Source organism: Haemorhous mexicanus, chromosome 3 (assembly GCF_027477595.1).
Source record: "Haemorhous mexicanus isolate bHaeMex1 chromosome 3, bHaeMex1.pri, whole genome shotgun sequence".
NCBI lineage: Eukaryota > Metazoa > Chordata > Aves > Passeriformes > Fringillidae > Haemorhous > Haemorhous mexicanus.
The window spans coordinates 93,297,964-93,319,228 of record NC_082343.1 but is presented as its reverse complement, the minus strand read 5'-3'; the positions used below and the strand labels follow the sequence as shown (position 1 = coordinate 93,319,228).

The window sequence follows — 21,265 nt, the reverse complement described above, 5'->3', positions numbered from 1 at the left end:
CCACTAACAGATATGAATAAACAAAAATAATTTATTTGATAGAGCATTACCAGTTTGGGGTACCTCAGCCTTCAGCTATGCATCACAGTAATTATTCACCAAAAAAATTTAAAGGCAAAAATCCGTTCAAACTCAAGCTCAAATACCATCTTGTGCACCCTAACTTCAAAATACTTCTACAGAACAAATTCTACATGCAGGAAATAAACCATCATTCAATGACTAGGCAAGGGGAGTGAAGCTGTGTTATTTCAAGTCATGAAATGCTCCTGAAATTTCCTTATCTAGTATATAACCATAAAGGCCTTTTAACACCTAGGAAAAAATTTATCAACTTTTAGAAGCATAAATATCTATTATCATGGTTCACACAGGGAAGAAGAGAGCAACTACTACTGTCCCTCCCTCCTTTCTGTAACAGCAGTTCATTGCCTTTTTTTTATTCTTACAAGACTTGCAGTAAGAGTACTATGACATTTATCAAGTTAAGTGATGACTGAACTTAGGTACTTGATTACAGCAGTGATCTATTCAGCCCACAGTGTGGGAGGGTGCCTTTTTATTTGAGGAATTTCTGCATTTCTTTTCACAGTTTTATTTCTCACATGAAAAGACTCCCATATTGCATGGCTATTTATTTTCTCTTTAAAAACATATATATATATAGATAAATAAAGAATTATGGCCAGCTAGTTTTTCCTACAAACTTATATTAACCCTATGCAGTGATCGTTTCAGTTATGCAATGTAATTGTAACTCCAACATGGGAGAAAAGTCACGAAGACAAAAACGTTATTTGAGGAATTGTCTCCTTTCCACTAAACATGTCAGCTCTTCTACAAGTGTCTGTGAATCACTTTATCATGAGTATCATAACAACAATCAACACTGGGTTGAATGAGGCCTTATCTTCTGGGGCTGGGTGGTCACACAGACTCACATGCTTTCAGAGTATTTTGTTTTACACAGATATTTAACTGATCAATGAACAAATTCCTCACACTTCAGAAAGTTAGCCTAAGCCACAAAATGCAGTGGCAGTATAAAAGAAACGGGTGACTTTTGCAAAGTAAGCATTGCCTTTGATCTTGCCTGCTGCACATTCAGTTACTTCACATCACTCCTGGAGAGCCTGTTTTGTGTTGCTGAAAGAGGAACAAAGTATCCAGGTCCACATTTCATGTAAGAGGTGATCTCTGCATTTGGCTCTGGCAAGCATTTGATGCTTTTTCAGATTACAGAAAAGTATTAAGGAAAGAAAAGTAAATGCTGATTAAAAAAACTAAGAAAAAAAGATGTACAAGCCTAATAAATATATTTTAACATTAGCTCTTCCTAGTCTGCCATATTTCCAGTACAGTTTTTTAAGTAGTTCTACTATTTTACTTTTCCTGCTACACACACCTCCACAAGCATAATGAATACACCACAGTAAAAATAAAACTTTGCAGCACAGCATGATATTGTGAGCTCAGATTTATGTATTCACCACAGCTTTTATATATTTTCATGCTCTTTCAGTCCTTTAAATGCATTCTAGTTTGCTGGAAAAGCAAAAATCTAATATTTGCATTTTCATTTTCTGTTTATTTTGCTACAACTTTACATTACTCAAACAGGGCTGGTAATTCCATCTTATTATATGGTTCAGTTGTCCTGAAGAGGAGTATAAGATTTTTCCCAGAGTCAGTATATCAGCCAGCAGCACCCCGAGCTGGAGAACCAGATGTTTCTGAAACTGTTCTGAATTCAAATGCTTCAGCCCAAAACCTGGGTGCCATCATAGTACACATTTTTTGATGTACTGATACAGAATATGCTCTCTGGTCACCTTTCTTTTTTCCCTTTCCTCTACCAACAGAGTTATCTGAAGCTGAAGTTAGTATTAACTGCAATCATCAGCCTATGCATTAAAATCTTTGCTTCTATGAGGGCTGATGCTTACTACTCAATTTGTCTAATCTGTCTGAGGGTACAAAGCAAATGAGTGCACCTCATTAACTGCTAACCCATTATCTTCACATCACAATGAAAACAATGACTGGGAAGTAATCCAGTTTCACTTTGTATCTCATGTACTCCGTGGCTGTTCTCCCTGAGCTAGGCTTTTTAAGTCTTCAGGAAAGATAAAACTGGGGAACAATGTATAGCCTGAGAGAAGACAAATTAAATGTAGCCAAAGAAGTGAGTCTGAACATAAAGTTAGGTGTCCAGGGCAAAGTTAATGTAGAGAGAATCAGGGTATCCTACAGCTCAACTAGACACATGTTACAAAGTACTAAACATTGCTGCAAAGCAACAGCCCCAAACAAAGGTAAAATTCTTTGAGAAGGGAAACAAGGGAAACCTGCATGAAACATTATTATGCACATCTAAAATAAGAAAAAGAAATGTCAGCAACGAGGACAAATGTATACACCTCACAATTCAAGCTGCACTAAATACCAACCACCATGGTATAGGGAGAAAATGTTTGTATCAACACATAAGCTGTATATAAATAGATAAATAAATAAATCCAATCATGAGAAGACCCCTCCTAGATATTTTTTTCCAACTATCCCTAGTGACAACACATTCTCTTCTCCATGCAATTCCAAACAAATTATGTGGCACTTGGCCACATCATGAAACCACATCAAAAGCTGGAGAATCTCACCAGGAAAGTGCTGATCGTGGCCCCACAGAGAGCTAGACCTGCATTTCAGGAGTGCCCAGCCTTCATTGGAATCCAAGGCATTCCCATGTCACTTTGGAAAGGTCACAGTCCCTCAGGCCTGGTGGCTGAAAATATTTATGGGCTACCATGGCTTTCCAACAGCCTGTCAAAATTTAGTTGATGATGGGCAGTCATCTGCACGTCACATCCCACGTCTCTGCACAGCAGAGAGTGACTGGCAGCTCCTGGACCAGTGACAAGCTAAGAGATTTATTCCTTTATCACCTGGTTTTGTTTTTTTCAGTTACCAAATATTATTGGTCTTTTCTTTTTTCAAACTATAAATGCCTATCTCCTATTTTTTTTTTTTTTTTTTTGCTATTAAGCAAAAGAAAAATCCTTTTCTTATAAACTTATCAATTGAATATTTGGACTTTATATGGACACTACATTTTTAAAATGAGAATTTAATGCTGCACAGCCACAGCACAGGTGTGTGCATAAACAAGGACAATTAAGTGCTCTCTGAAGGACTTCTGAAGAAGCCTTAAATCAGTTATTTTGCTTCAAGGAGGTAATCTATCTTTAGGAAAAAAAAAGTCTATTATTTTCCACTTTGAAGAAACAAAATTAATGTCTCCAATATGAAAAAAAGGATTTAAAAAATCATCTTCCATACAAAGCGATTATATTTTTAGATGTAATAAGTCTTACCTAAGAGAACTATCTATCTTTCACATTACATGAACTCTTATTTGGAACAAACATGAGGAATAGCCCACTCAATCAACTTCACCAAGAAAATTACTTCAGCATTTTTCATAGTCAATTCTGCCAAAGGCTACAGGAGAGAACATAACAGCAGCATACAATGCACAACAATTTCACAATCTCCAATATTTTTACTACAACATAAGTCTGGAATACTGATCATATGTAAGGCTTCAGCTTTTAACTCTGTTGTAGATTGCTCACTATTCCCTTTTTGCCTCTGAACCAGTAGCCACATTTCCACTGCACTTAAGCTAACTCCACATGGATTGGACATATTCCCATGTTCAATTAAGTTTTCTATTACCAACAATATAAAAATATTTTTTTAAATATATACATAGTTTACATGTATATATATATATATACACACACACAATATTAATGCATGCTGCTTGCCCACTGGGCCTAAGAGGAAAGCAAACATCTTTGGTTAACTTCACTTCATAAGCTTTGCTAGTTCCTCAGGAAAGCACCCAACTTGTCAATGCTCAAATACAACTTTCCTGACCATTTAAGCATTGCTTGGAACATGCAGTGATACCACTAAACCTTAAATTCACTTTTTTTTTTGTTTCAATCCTTCCTGGAACGTCCTTGGCGTAAGTTCATTTATCCTATGCACTGAAATACTCCCTTGTACAATGTGCACTTTAAACACAAACTGAATTCATAACTGCAAAGTAACAACTTATAAAAAGGTCAGGAAAAGCACTGAAGCCTCTTATTCAAGCAGATGGCACACTTTCTCAAACAAATAAACATCATAACAAATTAAATAACACTTATTAACTTGGAAATTTTCCCAATAGCTTGATATCCAGAATAAAAAGCCTTTGCTCTAAATATGCACAAACAGTTTTTCCAATCTTACCAACTATGAATACTCCTTAAAATAGAACATCAGAATTTAGACTGCTTAATTAATGTGACTAGAAGGCAACTGTAACACTTATTATAGCCTAGTAATTATAAAAAACGAAAGTTGTAAAAATTTTTAGGACACTTTTCAGATTAGATCCTTACTAGCAAATTAAACACTAGCCAGGTGTTCATTGGGAGCAGAAGTAAATCCCTCCATTCTAGTAAGTTTTTAATGGAGATATCTCTAGCTTGCTTTCAGCCCATGCCAGCTGCCCACCCCCCAGACAATTCTCAGGCACAGTTCAGGGTGAACATGGGTCATCCACCATTGCCAACAGAGCTTGGCTGTAGCCCAATATGGAGAAAAAGAATTTCAGACCATGAATGAAGGCTCCTCTATGGCAGTGGGCATCAGCGTCACAATTGTCCTAATCATGCTAATTTACTGGCATTGATGTAACTGCAAAACAAGTTTTGCCTCAACTTTTTAATCCAGGTTTCAAAGTATGGTAGTGACTGTCCTGAACTCCTTACCTTTAATCCTGGCAAACATCAATCATGCTGACTGCTGCATTCTGGAAAAGGAAATGCCTTCCCAAGACAAGTGGGGTACTGTGAGGCCAGGCAACAAAGGGACACAGAGCATATCAGATATATCACAGTTACTCTGAGGCAAATGTCAGATGTGCCTCGAAGCGCAGTGCTTGCTGAAAGAAGAGTTAGTTACATCCCATTTCACCAGTGAGCATGAGCAGGCACATGAGGCAGCTAATACAGACTGGCTCATGCACTGTCATCTCTTGTTTTATCTTAGTCTAGAGCAACTTGTCCTTTTGCAACACCACTCAGCAATTACAGTCCTTTCAGATGCAGACAGGCAGCATTAAACCCGTGATGCTTGTGAGGCTGGGCACTTCTGAATGGCAGAAGTGATCATGTGCCCTGGGTCTTACTGGATTACAGTGTACAAAACTCTCATTCCCTGTTGTAAGTGGGTCTGTAACTCCCTCTGCACATGACTGGCCAACACCATCCTCTCCAACAGAGATGGAAGAGCCATTTCAGCTGCCATGGACAAGCAGCAGCTGAAACACTCTTCTCCTGAACTGAACATCTGATCCAGCAGCTCAGCCCAAAGTGTGCAGCTTGTATTGATTGCTTGGCTGTTCAGAGTTCACATGACCTTGCTGCTGCACTTACTCCCCTTCACATCTATCCTAGAAGTGGGTGGAAGATGCAGCAACTGGTCTCCTGGAGTGAGCCCTGATGTTCAGCTGGAGGAAAAGGTTACCAGACAGCTGGCATCTTGGCAGGATTAACTAGGTTATGCACTTTAGATAATCTGTGACGACACAGCTGTGCTGCCTTAGCTTCCACATACCAAAACAGAGGAGGAAATGGTCAGTAAAAGAAATTAGAACCTTGAGAACATTAGACTTATATTTATTTCTTCTGTACTAAATGTGGTTCTAAAAAGGGAGGTTTTAGATGAAAATTCACCATTCAGAAATGAACCACAGGGTTTTCATGATTGTGGTGAAATGCTGTTGCTTGGAGACTCAGGTAGAAATTTGTCACTGAAGAACTACCAAAAATAGCTCAAGTGATATTTCACTTGGCATGAGGTCATGAAGGCAACATTCATGCAAGGGGAGATTCATAAATTTCAAGATCACAAGATCCCAAGCTGACCTTGCAGCAGTGGGCTTTTTGACAGCTAGGAGAAGCGTTAGTATCATGACATAAAGACAAAATGCAGAAAAACTATCAGTGACAAGCTGAAGTGTAATTAAAAAAAAAAAGTTGCTTGTAATGAAACAAATAGTCAAGGACTGTCAGTAAGGAAGTCTACATGAGACTGTACAAGACTGTGCAAGAATCTCTTCAATACTTCAACACGTACTTCAGTCTCTTCTATCAGATGATCGCCTTCTCTAAACTAAAGCATCTGGGCTATACACAGCAGTTCCTATCAGACCATGCCAAGGAAATATATTGGCTGCCACAGGGAAAGAATAAACTCATCTCTTGTCCACTTGAACAACTCGAACTTTCCTTCCCGAGCAACACGGTACTGCAAAGAAATCTCTGCAAAGATACCCTGTTTAAGGAATGTGTAACAATATTAGAAATAACCACTCTACACTGAGAAATAACACATTGTATCAGGCAGGGAGGGAAGGAGTGATGCAGTGCGTGCAAATAGATTCTGCAGCAAGGGGTTTATTAGCCTTGCTGAAGGAAAGCCACTGCTGCACAGTCATCAGCCCTTAGAGCTGTCTTGAAGCTCCTGGGCACACCCCAAAACACCTGGGGGGATCCGAATCAGCTACTGCCCCCAGGCTGGCCCTGCTCAGAGGTCACGAGTCTGGGGACAGTGTGTCCACAAGCCTTGTTATCACACTGGGCAGCCTCTCCCTTGGAGAGCAGACTGTGCTCACTGCTCACCAGAGTTCCTGTTTTCTTAGCCAGGTGACAGCACAGAAGGTGCTGGGAAGGGAAATCTCAGTTATCTCCCAAATCTTCACCACTTTTTTCATAAATACTGCTTGGGCTGCCTGCCACAGTCTGATTCTTCTGGAATTTTTATAGAGATTCCTAGCACAGATCACTGTGTGGATCCTCTCCTCTCAATGGAGTGGAGAAGAAAGTGCTTTCAATGAAGACAGTTGCATACTCAAAAGGCAGTATCATAACCCCTCTTGATATTCTTCTTGTTGACAGCTCTACATTTCATATGGGCTGTCACTGTGGAGTAAATTAGTGGAATTTCTTTGGCTCTGGTTATTTGTGAAAGTGTTACCATACTGGAGAGTACAGCTCAGTGTTTCATCCTGTCCTTTTAATTTTTACGGATATAAACAATAATAAACAAAAAGCAACCTTAGAAGCAAAGACCAGAACCTACACTTTTCTCTCCTGCATGCTAATCTATAACTTGCTTTCCTTTCAGCCTTTTTACTCCCCCTTGTTCACCCAGTAACTCAGCTTTAAAAGAAAATCATTATATTCCTACCCAAACAGCAAAAAATACTCATGTCATTCTAGATGCAGATAATCAAAACTCTTCCTGCTCAGAGAGGCCTAAAAATACACCTAACTCTCAAACACTCAAATCACTGTAATTCTTATGCAAATTCATACAGAAGCAGCATTCAGTTCTGGATTAGGCTACCCTGCTTAGCAAACCACAGAAAACATTCAGGCAGTTTGCTGTCTGATTTTTGGCATATGGGGAACACTAGGCAGAGGCCAAGAGCATCACCTCTGGGAGGGCAGTATTTCTGAGAAGACACAGATACATTAATACTCCTCATAAATTCAGATACCCAGAGAAGAAGGCAGTGGTGGAAAGCAGCTAACATGGACCACTGCATTTAACATCCTGACTTAGGCAGGATTTAGGACTGGCTTTTGTCCTTTGTCTTCTACATAGTTTTGTTACATATGCCCATACTGCCAGACATCACTGAGTTTGCATTAAGGCTTTAGCACCTCCCAGACTTCATTTCCTGGCTGCACCAGACAAAGGAGCTTTCTGTACACTGGGCAGCCTGAGGGCTGGGCATTAAATCAGCATAGCAACACACTCCAGAGCACTTCTTACAAGAATCACAGTATTTCCCAAACGTTAATTATGTTTCCAACCAGCAATATTTATGCATAAAATGTGAGCCTCTCCTAGCTCCTAAGGGAGCTCTTCCCACCTCCTTAGCGTCTTGTTGAAGCCACTTTTTAGAACCTTTTAAGTTGTGCAATGAACTTGTTCTATGGCTGGTCCTTCTCTGTCACTGGGTTGTTAGGTTAAAGTAATTAAGCACTGCTAATGAATATAATAAAAGCCATTATGTTCAAGCACACATTAGATCTTTCTGCCAAGTCATCACAAAATGGCAGCACATTAAACAGGATGGGATATAACACAGCCTGCCAGGAAGGTACAGAAAGACAGGCAGGTGTAAACCACACTCTAATAGGAAAAGTCACCATACCATGAGGCCAGGAAATAGGACAAAATTACAAACTAAGAAATTATATACCACTGACAAACAATTAGGCAAAGCAAAAGATGGATCTGCACAGAACTGTCATGGTGCTGGGGGTGGCGGGTGCTTCTCATGGAGAGGCAGCAGGGCACGGTCTGGCAGCCAGAGCCCAGCCCACCATCCCAGCCAGGGACACCAGGGCAGCTCCAGGCACTGGGAGCCTCCCTGGGCCTGGGCTGAGGCAGGCCATGGGCTCACAGGTGGAACCCAGCACTGCCAGGCTGCAGGGACCAGCCCTGCTGTGGAATAACTGGAGGGTCATTCCCAGGGAGCTGGCACGGCATCCCAGACTGTGGGATATGGGGGGGGCCAGTGGGGTGGGCTGGGACATTCAAGCCCATTACCAAAACCAACACTAACAGCAAATGTGATACCAATTTAAACATAAAAATAGCTTTACCCTGATGTCAAAAGCCCAGCATGTGAGATAAAATGCTCCACTTGCCGATAAAACTGTTGTCATACTAAAAATATCAGCAGCAACTGACACATGAAAATTCCTGTTTACAAACTCACAGGAAGAACCAGATCATAGATCCCACCCTTCACAAAGCAGCCGACAGTGTCCATCAGGAAACCTTCAGCATGGGCAAGACAATTGGGAGAAGAGGCAGATATAAATATGCACTTACTGAAGTTAATAAAAATGTCACTCGTGCCTTCCAAGTCAGAAAAAAAAAAATACTGCTAATTTGAAAAGGTTAAATCTTGAAATCATGATTCAGTCTTTGTTTTGATCAGTTGTCTCAAGATATAATTTAACAAGACATTTATCTGCATGATAACACAATGTACTGTCAGTATTTTGGACAAGACTGGGGATGACTAGCATTTAACAGTGAGGATTTCACTCCATATGTCTTCTTGTTCAAGTTTTAGAGAAATTTTAGAAGATCAATATGTAGCTACCAAACACTGAAAAATCTTAATGCAGTTAAGATTTCAAATGTCAAAATTACATTCGATTTTAAAAAGGCCAACAATAGTATCTTTGAATTACTTATATTAAAAATGACCAGGATTTACAGTTATAAAACAGAGTAAAGCATAACACGTAAGTCACATAGAAGCAGGAGACATTGAAACCAAAGCTACATTGAACAAATACATATCTTAACAGGATAAAATGAGAGAACATTAGGTAGAAAGGGAAATTTTTGCTTTACAATACACATGTGCCCCTATTTCCAACATTTTCCCATCTGTTAGATGTACCACAGATATTGTTAGGTGATGGAGGGAAGTTCTAAAGTAATTTTTAAACAAGGAAAGAGATTGCAATGGAGTTTGGGAGTATAATCTACTCTGGTACCAGAAGGCTAGCAGACTAAATGTCCAGGGCCATCAAGTAAACAGGCACATGTTACAGGAAAGCTTTCTGGCACAGCAAAATTCTTAGTCAGATAGAAGCCCTAACCAAACAATGGTGGGAAAAATCAGGATAAAAAAAGAAGCAGGAGAATTAGTAACTATCAAAAGTCAATAAGAATTGTGATACAAAATCAGACAATAACACAGATGTTCACAGATTATCAGAATCAGGGAGGTGGTGAGAATAGACAAGCCACTGCAAAGGCTTAGTAGCTGAATGAATTCTTTACTGAGAAACGACCTAGGCTTTAAGACAGTAATTTGTTTTTCCTTTCCCCACAGCCTCCTTTACAGAAAAATTGCTAAGTTTCATCACAGAAAGAAGTCACAAAGAATAAATTTAGATGTGAAACCTAAATACATCCACCAACAAGCAGCATACATAGCCATCTACTACCAACTAACTACAAATTCAGAACGGACTTAAGGTATCAGAGAAAAAACAACAAAACTGTTTACAAAAACCTAGACTAAAATAGATCACTGTTATCCATATAAATTGTAAGAAATGAATGAAAAAGCTTGAGAGATTAGTGGTGTAGCTCTAATCAGTTCCACCAAGAGTAACTGGAAAGCACAAATTAAAACAAAACCAAACCTAAAATACTGGGAACAACGTTCATAATGGAAAATAGTGATGTAACATAATATAATGTAATATAATGTCATGTTCTGTAATGGAATGGAAAAGAGCTCCAAAATCACTGAGATCAGTCTTAAAACTAACACTGAACCATGTTCCCAAGTGCCACATCTACACGGGTTTGAATTCCTTGAAAGATGGTGACTCCACCACTTCCCTGGGCAGCCTGTTCCCATAATTTCTGTCATGATAAATCAAATTTCTCCATAACTGTTTGATTTCCTTTGAGTTAAAAGCAAAACCAGCCAAAACCAGCTATGTTTATGGCAGTGTATATATATATATATATATATATATATACATATATGTGTGTGTGTGTGTATATAAATACAAGGAAATTTGACTCATATTTACAAAAGCTAATTAAAAATCAACAAGAATATAGGGCACAATCCTTTTGCAGCCTGAAAAATTACTTACAGAATAATAAATTCTTGAATCTTGACTGTCTTCCAACATGAGAAAAAGGTGTGGTCTTCCAGAAGTCAACAATGTATTGTACATTTACTAAAGAGCTGGAGAAGGCAGCAAATAAAAACATTCAGTCTTGTCTGATGATGACAACGTGTTTGGAGAACTCAGATTCATTTACTGAAACTAGGAGGACTATTAGAAATGGCAAGATAGGAAATATTATTAAAATAAAGTTAAAAAAAAAAACAAACAACAAAATTACAAACAGAAGGTAAACACCTCTGAACTACCAAAACTATCAGTGAAAACTGTCTGTTAGCTGCATACAAATCAATAGATCTTATACTAGGTATTTGAGAACTACCTAAAAGAAAAAAAAAATGAAAGGGAATTCTTAAATTCATATCAAAGATACACTACATAAAACACTAATGCAACAGAAGTACTACATTCAATCACACTCACATCACCAAGTACATCAATAGTAGAAGCACTGAAGAATATGTACAGACATTAAACCCTTTAGTACCATGGCACAGAAAGAACTTGTAGATCCTGAGATTATTAATCTTGAAATATTGAAGTAAAAACATTTTAACTAAAAAAAAATATGAAAATACAAAATTGTTAATTAGACTCTCTTTTGCTACACTGACAAAATCAAATTGTAAGCAGACTCCATTATTTCATATAGCATCTTGGGCAACTAACTGCTAGTCATCAAGACAAATACTGTGATAATCTGTTTATTTACTCAGAAGAAAAAAAGCAAATAAATCAAACTAAAATTATTTACCAGCCAAGTCATTAAGCCAACACATGGAAAACAAATCTTTGGCGTTTCAAATGCAGTTAAGATACAGAAAACATCTTGGTGTATTTCATAATTAACAGCAGGGTGGAAGCATTTGCTTTCAGTGGCAGTGCAAAACCAGACTGCCTCTCTCACCCTGAGCAGCAATGCTCACACATCCAGCTGCAAGTAGAGTACTGAAGCCAGGAGCAAAGGAAACATTTCAGAAGTGATCTGTCTGTCCCCTTGGTGGTGTTCCCTCTCTCTGCACTTTCCCTGACAGGGATTAAACCAGCCTTGAATTTCTCTCACAGTGGGACAGGAGCACGTCAGTGCATGACCTGATACTCAAGTTCCAGTCAGGCTTGATCCTGACTCTAGGAACTCAAGTTCACAGCAGGAACCAGCACGTGGCCACATAGCCTGAGAAATCTCATTCAACACACACAGATTTTTACATTTCATTACGATAAGGAAAAGCTCAGAGATGTCTCAACAGCTTTAACTACAGCTCAGGGAGTGAAGCCTGCACTGCCTCCTAGACTAGAGCCAGTGCTCAAGTGCTCTCTGGGCCAGTGGCAGCAGAAGGAGAACGAAATAGAGGACTTCTCTTTTTCCACCATGAGAGCAAAGGGACCAGCCTGATGACTGGTGTTCAACTCCACAAGAAGCACCTCAAAGGAAACCCATCTTCTGCCTGCAGGCCCACAAAGAATCCAATCTACAGCTAAAATTTAACTTAAAAGTAATGAAGGAAGGAAAGGGGACCCAAAGACTGAGGGTCTTCCAGATGCTAGAAAATAAGTCTTTTTTAAAAAAACAAAAGCTTCCTCCAACCTCCAATGAAGAAGTATTCCCAAAAAAAGATAAATGATTGAAGATCAGAAGTGAGTAGACTTTTGAGTCTGTATTTTGAGTGTATCAGATAAGGAAATGCAAAGAGGAAAAAAAAAAAAAACAGTATCCAGAACAAATTACATGAAGATCCATCAACAATTCAGTCAGACACCCAGACTTGCAACAGATGATTCACAGCGTTGCCACTGAAATGGCTACAAAAATCTAGGCACCAAATTCAAATGACATTCAAGCTTAGAATAAAGATGATCACCCACTTGTGATTGTTATTTAATCAAATCCTTACATTTGGTGTTATATTGCAAATTATTGGAGAGTCACACAAGCTCTCAAAGTGTAAACTTAGTTCTTGAAATTCTCCTGAGTATTATGTTGTTCCCAAAGCAAAAGAATGCTTCAGTATGACAGTCAAAATATTAAGGCATAAACATGCATTGTTTCTAGGACACTAATATAATCTTTATAAATTAGATTATAACTGTTTGATGCTGCTCAGTCCTACCATACACCCACTTTAAACAGCATGTTGGATGGCTAGACTCTGTGTAATCCAAGATCTGAAGGAAATGTATATCCATGAGAAAGCAAAAATAAATGTACAGTTTAAGTAGAAACATACAAGGTCTGCAAGAACCAATGTGATTTCATTTAATACAATTTGCAACAGCAGAAAATGAGAATTTGGGTGAATATTCTCAGGGGTAGGATAGATCTGGCCTCACAAATAGAGGCCAGATCTATCCTAGAGCCTTTGTTAACAAAGGCTCTATTTTAAAATATTGGGAAAAAAAAAATACAGTGCAAAAGTATCCGGTTGAGCACAGTAAAATAAGATAATTTCATCAAGGGACCTAATCAACTTTGGCTTTCTTCCTGTGGCTCATCTGTGTCTGTTCTTCTCTACTTTAAAGAGATACTGAGCCAAAGGCTGCTTTAACTCCAGTGCAAACGGGAGGTAGACAAAAATTTCCAGCAAAGCAAAATGAAAACCTACCCAAAACCACAACAAATGTTCTCACCAATTGCTTTGTTAAAAATTAAGAGGGTAGAAGGCATAAAGCCTAACAAGTCTGCTCTATGAAAAAAATTTCAGTATGTTTGAAATGTATGTCCTTTTTAATTCATAAATCAACTTTCTTTCTAAAAATTACTATTAATTTTTCTGCAGAGAAGATTTCATATCTAAAACATTTCAAAAACTGAATTTCAAATGCAGAACTGATCTGAAATACATGGTATTATGAAATGGCTTCCAACATCAGGTTATGATCTCAATAATGAACACAAAGCCACTGGAGGAAAACTCCCAAGGCACAAACAGCAGGGAAAAGCCTGATTGCTATTAAAGGTCATTGGGAGTTGCAATCACATTGCTATATGTCCTTTTGAAAATATCCTACTCTGAAACCAGAACTACCTTAGCAATAATACCTTATTCCCAGAAGTTATATACAACTACACAGCAGTGGCTTCTCCAGACAAGTGCCCTAGTCATTTCCTAATTCCTAGGATGTAATGTAAACCCTTTATCTCAAAATTAAAAATTTATCTAAAGGCAAAGTAATTTCAAGCATTAAATATTTACAAACATCAATAGCTAAGTTCCTGACTCCCACCAAAATAAACAGAAGTTTTGTTTGAATAAAAACCACAGCACTGAAAGTGCCATTTCTCTTTCAAAAAAGCTCTTTTGCTTGAACAGTTCAGGATGCTTTATCATTAACATTACTGCAAAATGTCTGTCCAAATGGCTACACTAATTTTCTAATGTTGCTTCTACTGTGCCTAGGAGACTTGTCACATGAGGAGCACACAGAGGGTAATCTGATCAGGGAGAAGCAAAGTCTATGAGCAGACTTTGACAGGATATCCATTTCAGGACCCAGCAAGAGACCAAGAGACTTTCTGGAACTTCTCTGTTCACCCATAGTCTCATCTGCAAAACACCCAAAACATGCCTCTGAAAGCTGTATACAAAGTCAGACTTTTACCCATTTTGTGAACTAAAACATACACACGTCTCTGTAATCCCAGTATAGAAGAGCTCTACTAATTTTAGATCCACGGGGTGCCAAGTGTCATAGCTGTCAGATAGCTGGATACCTGAACCTCAGGCCAAACTAATTTCGTTTTCCAGCACAATTAGGTTATGAACCCCACTTAAGTGCTGATCTGTATTTATATGCATTGCAGAACATACCATTAAATGCTGTAATTTCACATATTAACTACGAAACTGAACAATGAAGATGTGTTTAAAAGCAAACCAAGTTCAAAAGGGCCATGTGGCTATAATCAAGAGCAGATTTTGGCCTATGCCACTGGAAAGCCCATCAGAGACTTAATCCTCCTTGTCTTACAGGAATAGCTACACTAATTGTGTGATTGCAAGGTACAGAATTTAACCCTCAATACATTAGCCTAGAATCTTCACCCTTTCACAGATTTATTGGCAGCTATTGCGATCTTGTACAAAATCCAAGGAATTAATAGATTAACACTCCACAGCAAAATTATGTACTCACCAGGTAAACTAAAATTAAAGCTGGAGCCACGCTGACTTGCGTTTAAGGCAGCTACAGCCAAACTGGAATTCCCTCCAGGAGGCCTGACTTTAGGAGGAATATGCCTTATCAAAGGATCAACTATTACTTGGGCCCCAGTCTTGGGAAGAACCCTTTGTGGGTGGGTGGATGGGTTTCCAAGGCCAGTCTGCCTACACAGATCAACTTGTAAGATCTGGCTATTACCATGCCCTTCAGGACTTGACCAGCAGACTGAAGTGTCTTTGTAAGCATTGTTTCACCTGTTTGAAAGCTAGGCTGACTGGAAGCATTCAGTACATGAATATTTTCACCCACTACAGAAAAACTAGGCTTTGTTAAATTAAACGGCTTTAATGATGTTTTACAGAAAACATTTCAGGCACGCAGCAATAAGCTGCATTCATATTTGACATTTACAAAATGTTATTATTTTAAGCCTGAACTTATAAAATACTTGCACTTAAATTCAAGCATGTGAATAAGCCCATTTTTATTTTACAAAGTAGTTAATTCCAAGTACATGTTGAAATGGTGGAATAAATTCCTCAAATCAGGCTTGTTTTAAATAGCGTAAGGGAAAGATAATAAAGTATGATCTGGTTTTCAAGTAAAATACCACTAGAAATTAGCCAAGTTGATCACAGAAAACAATTATTAACAGCTCAACCAGAAATACAGATTGAGACAAAATAAACCTTTTAACTCAATAGTGACTGAAGTTCTTTTTCCTTTTTTAATCTCCCCTCATACCTGACCATCTCTTGGTTTTTATTCTAAAAAAAGAATTATGGAATATTCCTATGAGCTCTACTTAAAAGATGTTGCTGATTCAGTGGGAATTGGGAAGTAGCAGAAAAGCAAAGAAGCAGACCTTTGATGTCTTCTCCAATGCATATATAAAAGATATTTGAATCAATGGCCAAATTCTGTCTGCCTTAGTCAAGGAAACAGGTATCTATTAAAATCATGGAGAAGCAGCCACAGGTTACGTATCCCACCAAATTCAGCTTCAGAAAACGCTGCCCAAATCTCAAGGCCTTTACACAAACAAACCTCACTGAACTGGCCAACATTCAGGTTCTTTCCATTTTACTCCAAGACCTCTCCCCTTTAGCTCAAGTGAACACCTCATACAAGTCAAATCAGCACGATCTGGTTCATATTAAAGACGAAAGTACTCAAGGAAATACCCCATCTCCAAGCCATTTAAAAGTCAGAACTTCCACTTTAAAAAAGGAGGAATGTTAAAACTTAATAAAACCTCAGGTTTTACATGCTAGGTGGCCCAAGTTGACCGTTAATTTTGCCCAACTTCAGACACCACAAAAGCTATTATGTTTCCATCCCTAATTGAAGACATTTTCTGTTGGCTACAATTCTTCCTTCTCGGGAGGGTAACCTGTTGTAGGAAATGAGCTAGGAGCAGGGGAAACAACAGGATAGTCTTGCTGAAGACTGGCATGATGGCAAAGGAAGGGTTAGGTGACATGCAGCTGGATAATCCACCCGTGCCCAATAGTCAAATGGGAAATAACTTTCCCATTTGAAAAAAAAGGAAAAGCGATCAACCCCAAGGCCAGAGGCCAGATACTACCAGCACCTGAAAAGAGGTCAAAGAAAACTATGCATAGTGGAAACTACCTAATCAATTACTCACTTCAGAATTTCCTTCTGCATTCAAAATCAGAACCCTGAAGCAGAAGATCCAATTAGTTCACAGCTGAGAGCCCAGAAGAACATGATTTCTGCTGACTAAAAATTCAGCTCCTCAACTTCAAAGCATAAATAAGGAAAGTCACATATTCCAGAGCCAGGAGCATCTATCATAGCCCCTACTGTCTTTGCTCTGTGAAGTCACCTCTGAAGAAAAATACCCCTGGCCTAAATCTGATATCTAACACATTTAGGAGCCTCCAAATTCCTAAAATTAATTTTCAGATGTATAAAAACGATTCTGTGCAAATGCTCCCTTCTTGAAGTCAGCTCAAAGGAGCTGGACAACAGGCATCTATTGTTTCCATCTTAATTCAAAACCTGTACCCAATGTCAGAACAGCTTTACTTGACATTGCCCTCAATCAATCATTAGAACAAATTACATTGTCTCTGAACCCTACACAGGCAACAAAATGCATCAGATGACCTGCTAGCTCTCGTCCATCTCCAGTGTCTTTGTTCTCGGAATACAGAACCAGAGCTGTTTGCTGTGCTTCAGCTGAATGTGTAGTATTACAGATCTTTTTAAAGCAAGAAAGCAACGCCAACAGTGAAACAGAATGTTCCAAAGTTTAACAACCCTTCCTGAGTTTTGCTGTCTCCCAGACTTACCCCTCCTTCCTACAGACATAAGGGCTATGCAGTAAGCCCAAAGTATCCAAAGGAAGCACTCATCAGCCACCCACTGCAAACAAAAGATTCATGTATCACCTTTCCTAGCATTAGCAACAATTTAGTCACGCCCCTGAACTGCAAGACTGTATTTTTCACGGCCGGCTATGTCAAGCTGAATTTTCTAATAGATCTGTTTCCTATAGATGCAGATGCATAAATCTACAGCATTAAAAGCTCTGCACAGCTCAGACAACCCTATATTTCAAACTTCAAGGGCTTACATAGTTAAAGAATGTTGTTGAATAACTATGATTTATTCAACATTTTACTCCATGAATTAGCTCTTTTGCAGGTATTGCAGTCATGCTGTCATTAACAGATGTACCCCTATCAAAAATTATGTCAAAATGGAGACTACCTGGTTACATAATTGTTCCAAATCTTTTAGAAAAGGCTTGTTGCAACCGCCATTCAAATAAAAGTTTACTACCTGAACTGAAAAATACATTAAAAAGTGGCCATTTCAGAAGAAGATTATATATTTATATATATACACTTGATTCTCAGTTTATTACTTCAGATTTATAGCAGAGGAAATCTGATGAACATCTTGCACTCATAGCTTTAAATCATAATCTTCAAATATTTAATGCTCAAATAATAATGGCACCAAACAATGCATTCCTATGCCATATGAAAGAGATGGCATTTAATGCTTTAAAAATGAAAGGTATATTAAATACTATTGCACATTTTCTTATTTATCAAAGAGGCTACAGCTTACAATTTCACTACATTTTGTTCCCAGGCAACTGTGGGGTAATTTACTCAGCACCAAGAATAATTTCTGAAGTTCTTTACAACCTCCCAGAGAACTCAAATATAATTTTTGAGAAAATGTTGAGTCTTAATTATATTAACAAATATTTGTATGATTTCTCATATTACATAAACAAGCTGTGAAATATGTAAAATACTTCAGATAAACTATTCTAGATGTTTTATTGCCACTCTCTGTTTGCCTTTGAATTCTTAGAGGTGCTACCAACAAAGCAGCAATTTTTTCCCCTGAATAAGTAGCTGGATTCAACCTGATTTCTAAAACATCTGAGATAATGTGACTTTTTTCCCCCTCCATCAAAATGCTTTAGAAATACTGCCAAATAATTACTAATCAAGAAAAAAAAGCCCCAAACAAATTGACAGCCAGCAACTGAGCTGACCAGGGATCAGAAAACAACACTCTCTTCTCCCATAGCAAACAGCACTTCAGTGCTATGTCAGATTTAGCAAACAGTTGCCTAATTATTTACTGTCACAGCCAGAGACATGATCAGCAGACAGAATTTGGAGACACACAAATATCCAGCTTTCAATTTCTAAAACAACAAGGTACTTGGTATTGCATGATCTTCAAAATCTGCAGCCTACTTTAGAAACAGAAACAGAGGAAGGGTAAAATTTCACTTTTCTATGTTTACAAAGGGCAGCTTTTATCTTCCCAAGTCAAACTGCCTGAACATCTTAATGATGCGGCATCATACGATCCCAAGCCTTCCAAGACAGGCAATGAATTTTGTACAGCTGACTCTGCTAGTTACAGTACTCAACAGCTGGGACATAGATAATTTGGCACCCTGATAATGGCCTAGATGAGTATGAAGCATTCTGCAGACTGTAAAATAGAAAAGAAAAAAAGAGAAGAACTATCAGCATTAAAATTATAGATTAAAGCTCATCTTATAAAGCCAACATAGTTCACATTTTATTAAGAAATTTACTGAAGGAGGTGTTTACAAAACTGAGAAATTCAGAGAAATGGCACTCCCTCTTCAAAGCCTATATTGTAGCAATTCTTTTCTGATTAGATCAGCTCCCATAGCAAGTCATCAGAACAACAATCACTGTAGTGAAGTCATACTACTGGGACTCGAGTGGGAAATCATGACTGGCTTGAAAACGCATTTTAGAAAGTAATGTGCTTTCCAGATTTCCAATACATCTTCATTAAAACAAGTCCAAACCTTTACCCTTGCTACAAATGGCTGAATAAAGTCTACCTTGAGTGGCAAAACACAGTATACCAATAGACAAAATATGACACTAAAAACTAAGACAACAAATATTAGATCTTCCCAAATAATTTCAGGATTCAGGGGTCACTGAAAATGGCCATATGAATGGACTTTGTGTTACCCCCCACAATAAGATATACTCAAATACTTTCAGAAAGTGGTTTATTTCTTACAGAGATGTAAATTAGCTTTCAGAGCTTATTTAATTAAAATCCTATTGTTCCCCAATCTACAAAAACCAGACCTTTCAGTCTCATTCCTGATAAAACACCCATTGAAATAGGGGAAATTGGGCCTAATCTCTCTCCCAGGTTTTTAAGCAAGTAATTGGTATGAGAAGAAACCTTATTAAACTTAATTCTAGCAGGAAATAAAAGGTGATCCAAAGCAGAAAAACAAGCTTTCTCAGTGTTTATTTAAAAAGTAAACAGCCTACTAGCTCCAAAATTTTGCACAAATCAGATCAGCTGCATATAAATTGAGGACTTAAAAAAAATGAGAGAATGGAAAAAAAGACATGGTTTTGAAGATGATGGCAATCATCAAATGGTAATTATTTCTCAACCAAAATGCACTAATGCTTTTGAGTACAGAAATGGTGCACATGCTCCATTGCTGCATTGACACAACGGGCAACAGACACAAAGGAGTCATTAGTCAATACTGCTAATGACACATGAAATTGCAAGTGACACCAGTATAAAGTACAGTCAGACCCAACAAGTTCTCATAGTCAAAATAACCATCTGTTGAGGGTTTTTTATTCAAAATACTGCTACTAACAACACAGAATAAATAAAATCAATTATCAGTATTTTCAAATCAAGCTATCTTAAACTATGCCACTCCCATTCCCATCAGTGGAAACCATTTAACAAAAATCTTCAGGACTCATTGAAGACATACAGCTGAAAAACTTCAGATGTGAAACCTAACATCTTATTCCCTAACATTACAAAAGGACTCAGCACTGCAAATGTCAGCATATGCGGTGGCATGCTGTAAGAACTATTTCAAGGATGAAGGTTCAGTGTGAACAGTTAACTCCATCCCTTTCGCACTTGGATTAAAATCAGAGCTGTAACACTTTTGATAAGCTTCTTCAGATTTAGTACTAGCAAATGTACTGAAAAACAGCAGTGAATCATCCAAACCATCCCTTCCATCCCGATGTCCTTAAGAAATCAATGCAATTTACATTTCTAGCAGGATTAATTTAGCTGCATGCATCTTCACCCTGATAAATGCCTTTTTCCTTATTTATCTATATTCGATAAAAAAACTCAGGCACTACACGAACTAAGCTAATTCTTTGCCCTCGCCCAAAACCAAATAAATCAATAAATAAATAGATAAAAATAAACCGAAGCTTTAAATACGAATGCACATCGAGACATAAATCCTTGTGTCCGCACTGCACTCGAAAAAGCGACTTTTAAACACGCGAGAGCGCCTGTCACACACTGATGAGGTGACATGGTATTTATATCTATCGCACAAGCCGCCCACCTCCGTTGCCCCCAGACCGACCCTCGCAGGAACGCGGGGCCACCAATCTTCCCCACCGGACCGCCAGCGCCTCCCGGGTCCGCAGTCGCCACACCCGGCGTGGCGAGCGGCCGGGCGGGCGCGGCGGCACGGCGAGGAGCGCTGCCCTACCTTTGTATCTCTCTAGCACATCTTCGTAGGCTTGCAGGTACTCCTGCTCCTCGGCGTAGAAATACGCGCCGGGGGAGAGGTAGCCAGCCATGGCCAGCAGCTCGCCCAGCCCTGCCCGCCTGTGCGGCTCCAGGCAGCCGGCAGCTCGGGGATGGCACAAGAAAAGCCCTGGCGGCAGCGGGCGGGGGGCGGGCGGGGGGAGGCGCTGCCAGCCCGGCCGAGGAAACGCCCCCGC

At 38.8% G+C, this 21,265-nt stretch overlaps 1 protein-coding gene across 12 annotated transcripts in view; it reads right to left on the bottom strand.

The window, feature by feature from the left end:
- Positions 1 to 21,265, bottom strand: part of DST (dystonin) — a 288,896-nt gene that overhangs the window by 233,319 nt on the left and 34,312 nt on the right. For 3 of the 12 annotated variants that reach the window (XM_059842690.1, XM_059842704.1, XM_059842705.1), the window contains exon 1: positions 21,031 to 21,184. The exons of 5 other annotated variants lie outside the window; for them this stretch is intronic. In XM_059842690.1, the coding sequence (XP_059698673.1) occupies positions 21,031 to 21,121 (91 nt within the window). In that variant the 5' untranslated portion in view covers positions 21,122 to 21,184. Of the gene's footprint in view, positions 1 to 21,030; positions 21,186 to 21,265 lie in introns of those variants that run through there. 4 more of the 12 variants (XM_059842698.1, XM_059842699.1, XM_059842700.1 and 1 more) reach the window with 2 other exon arrangements.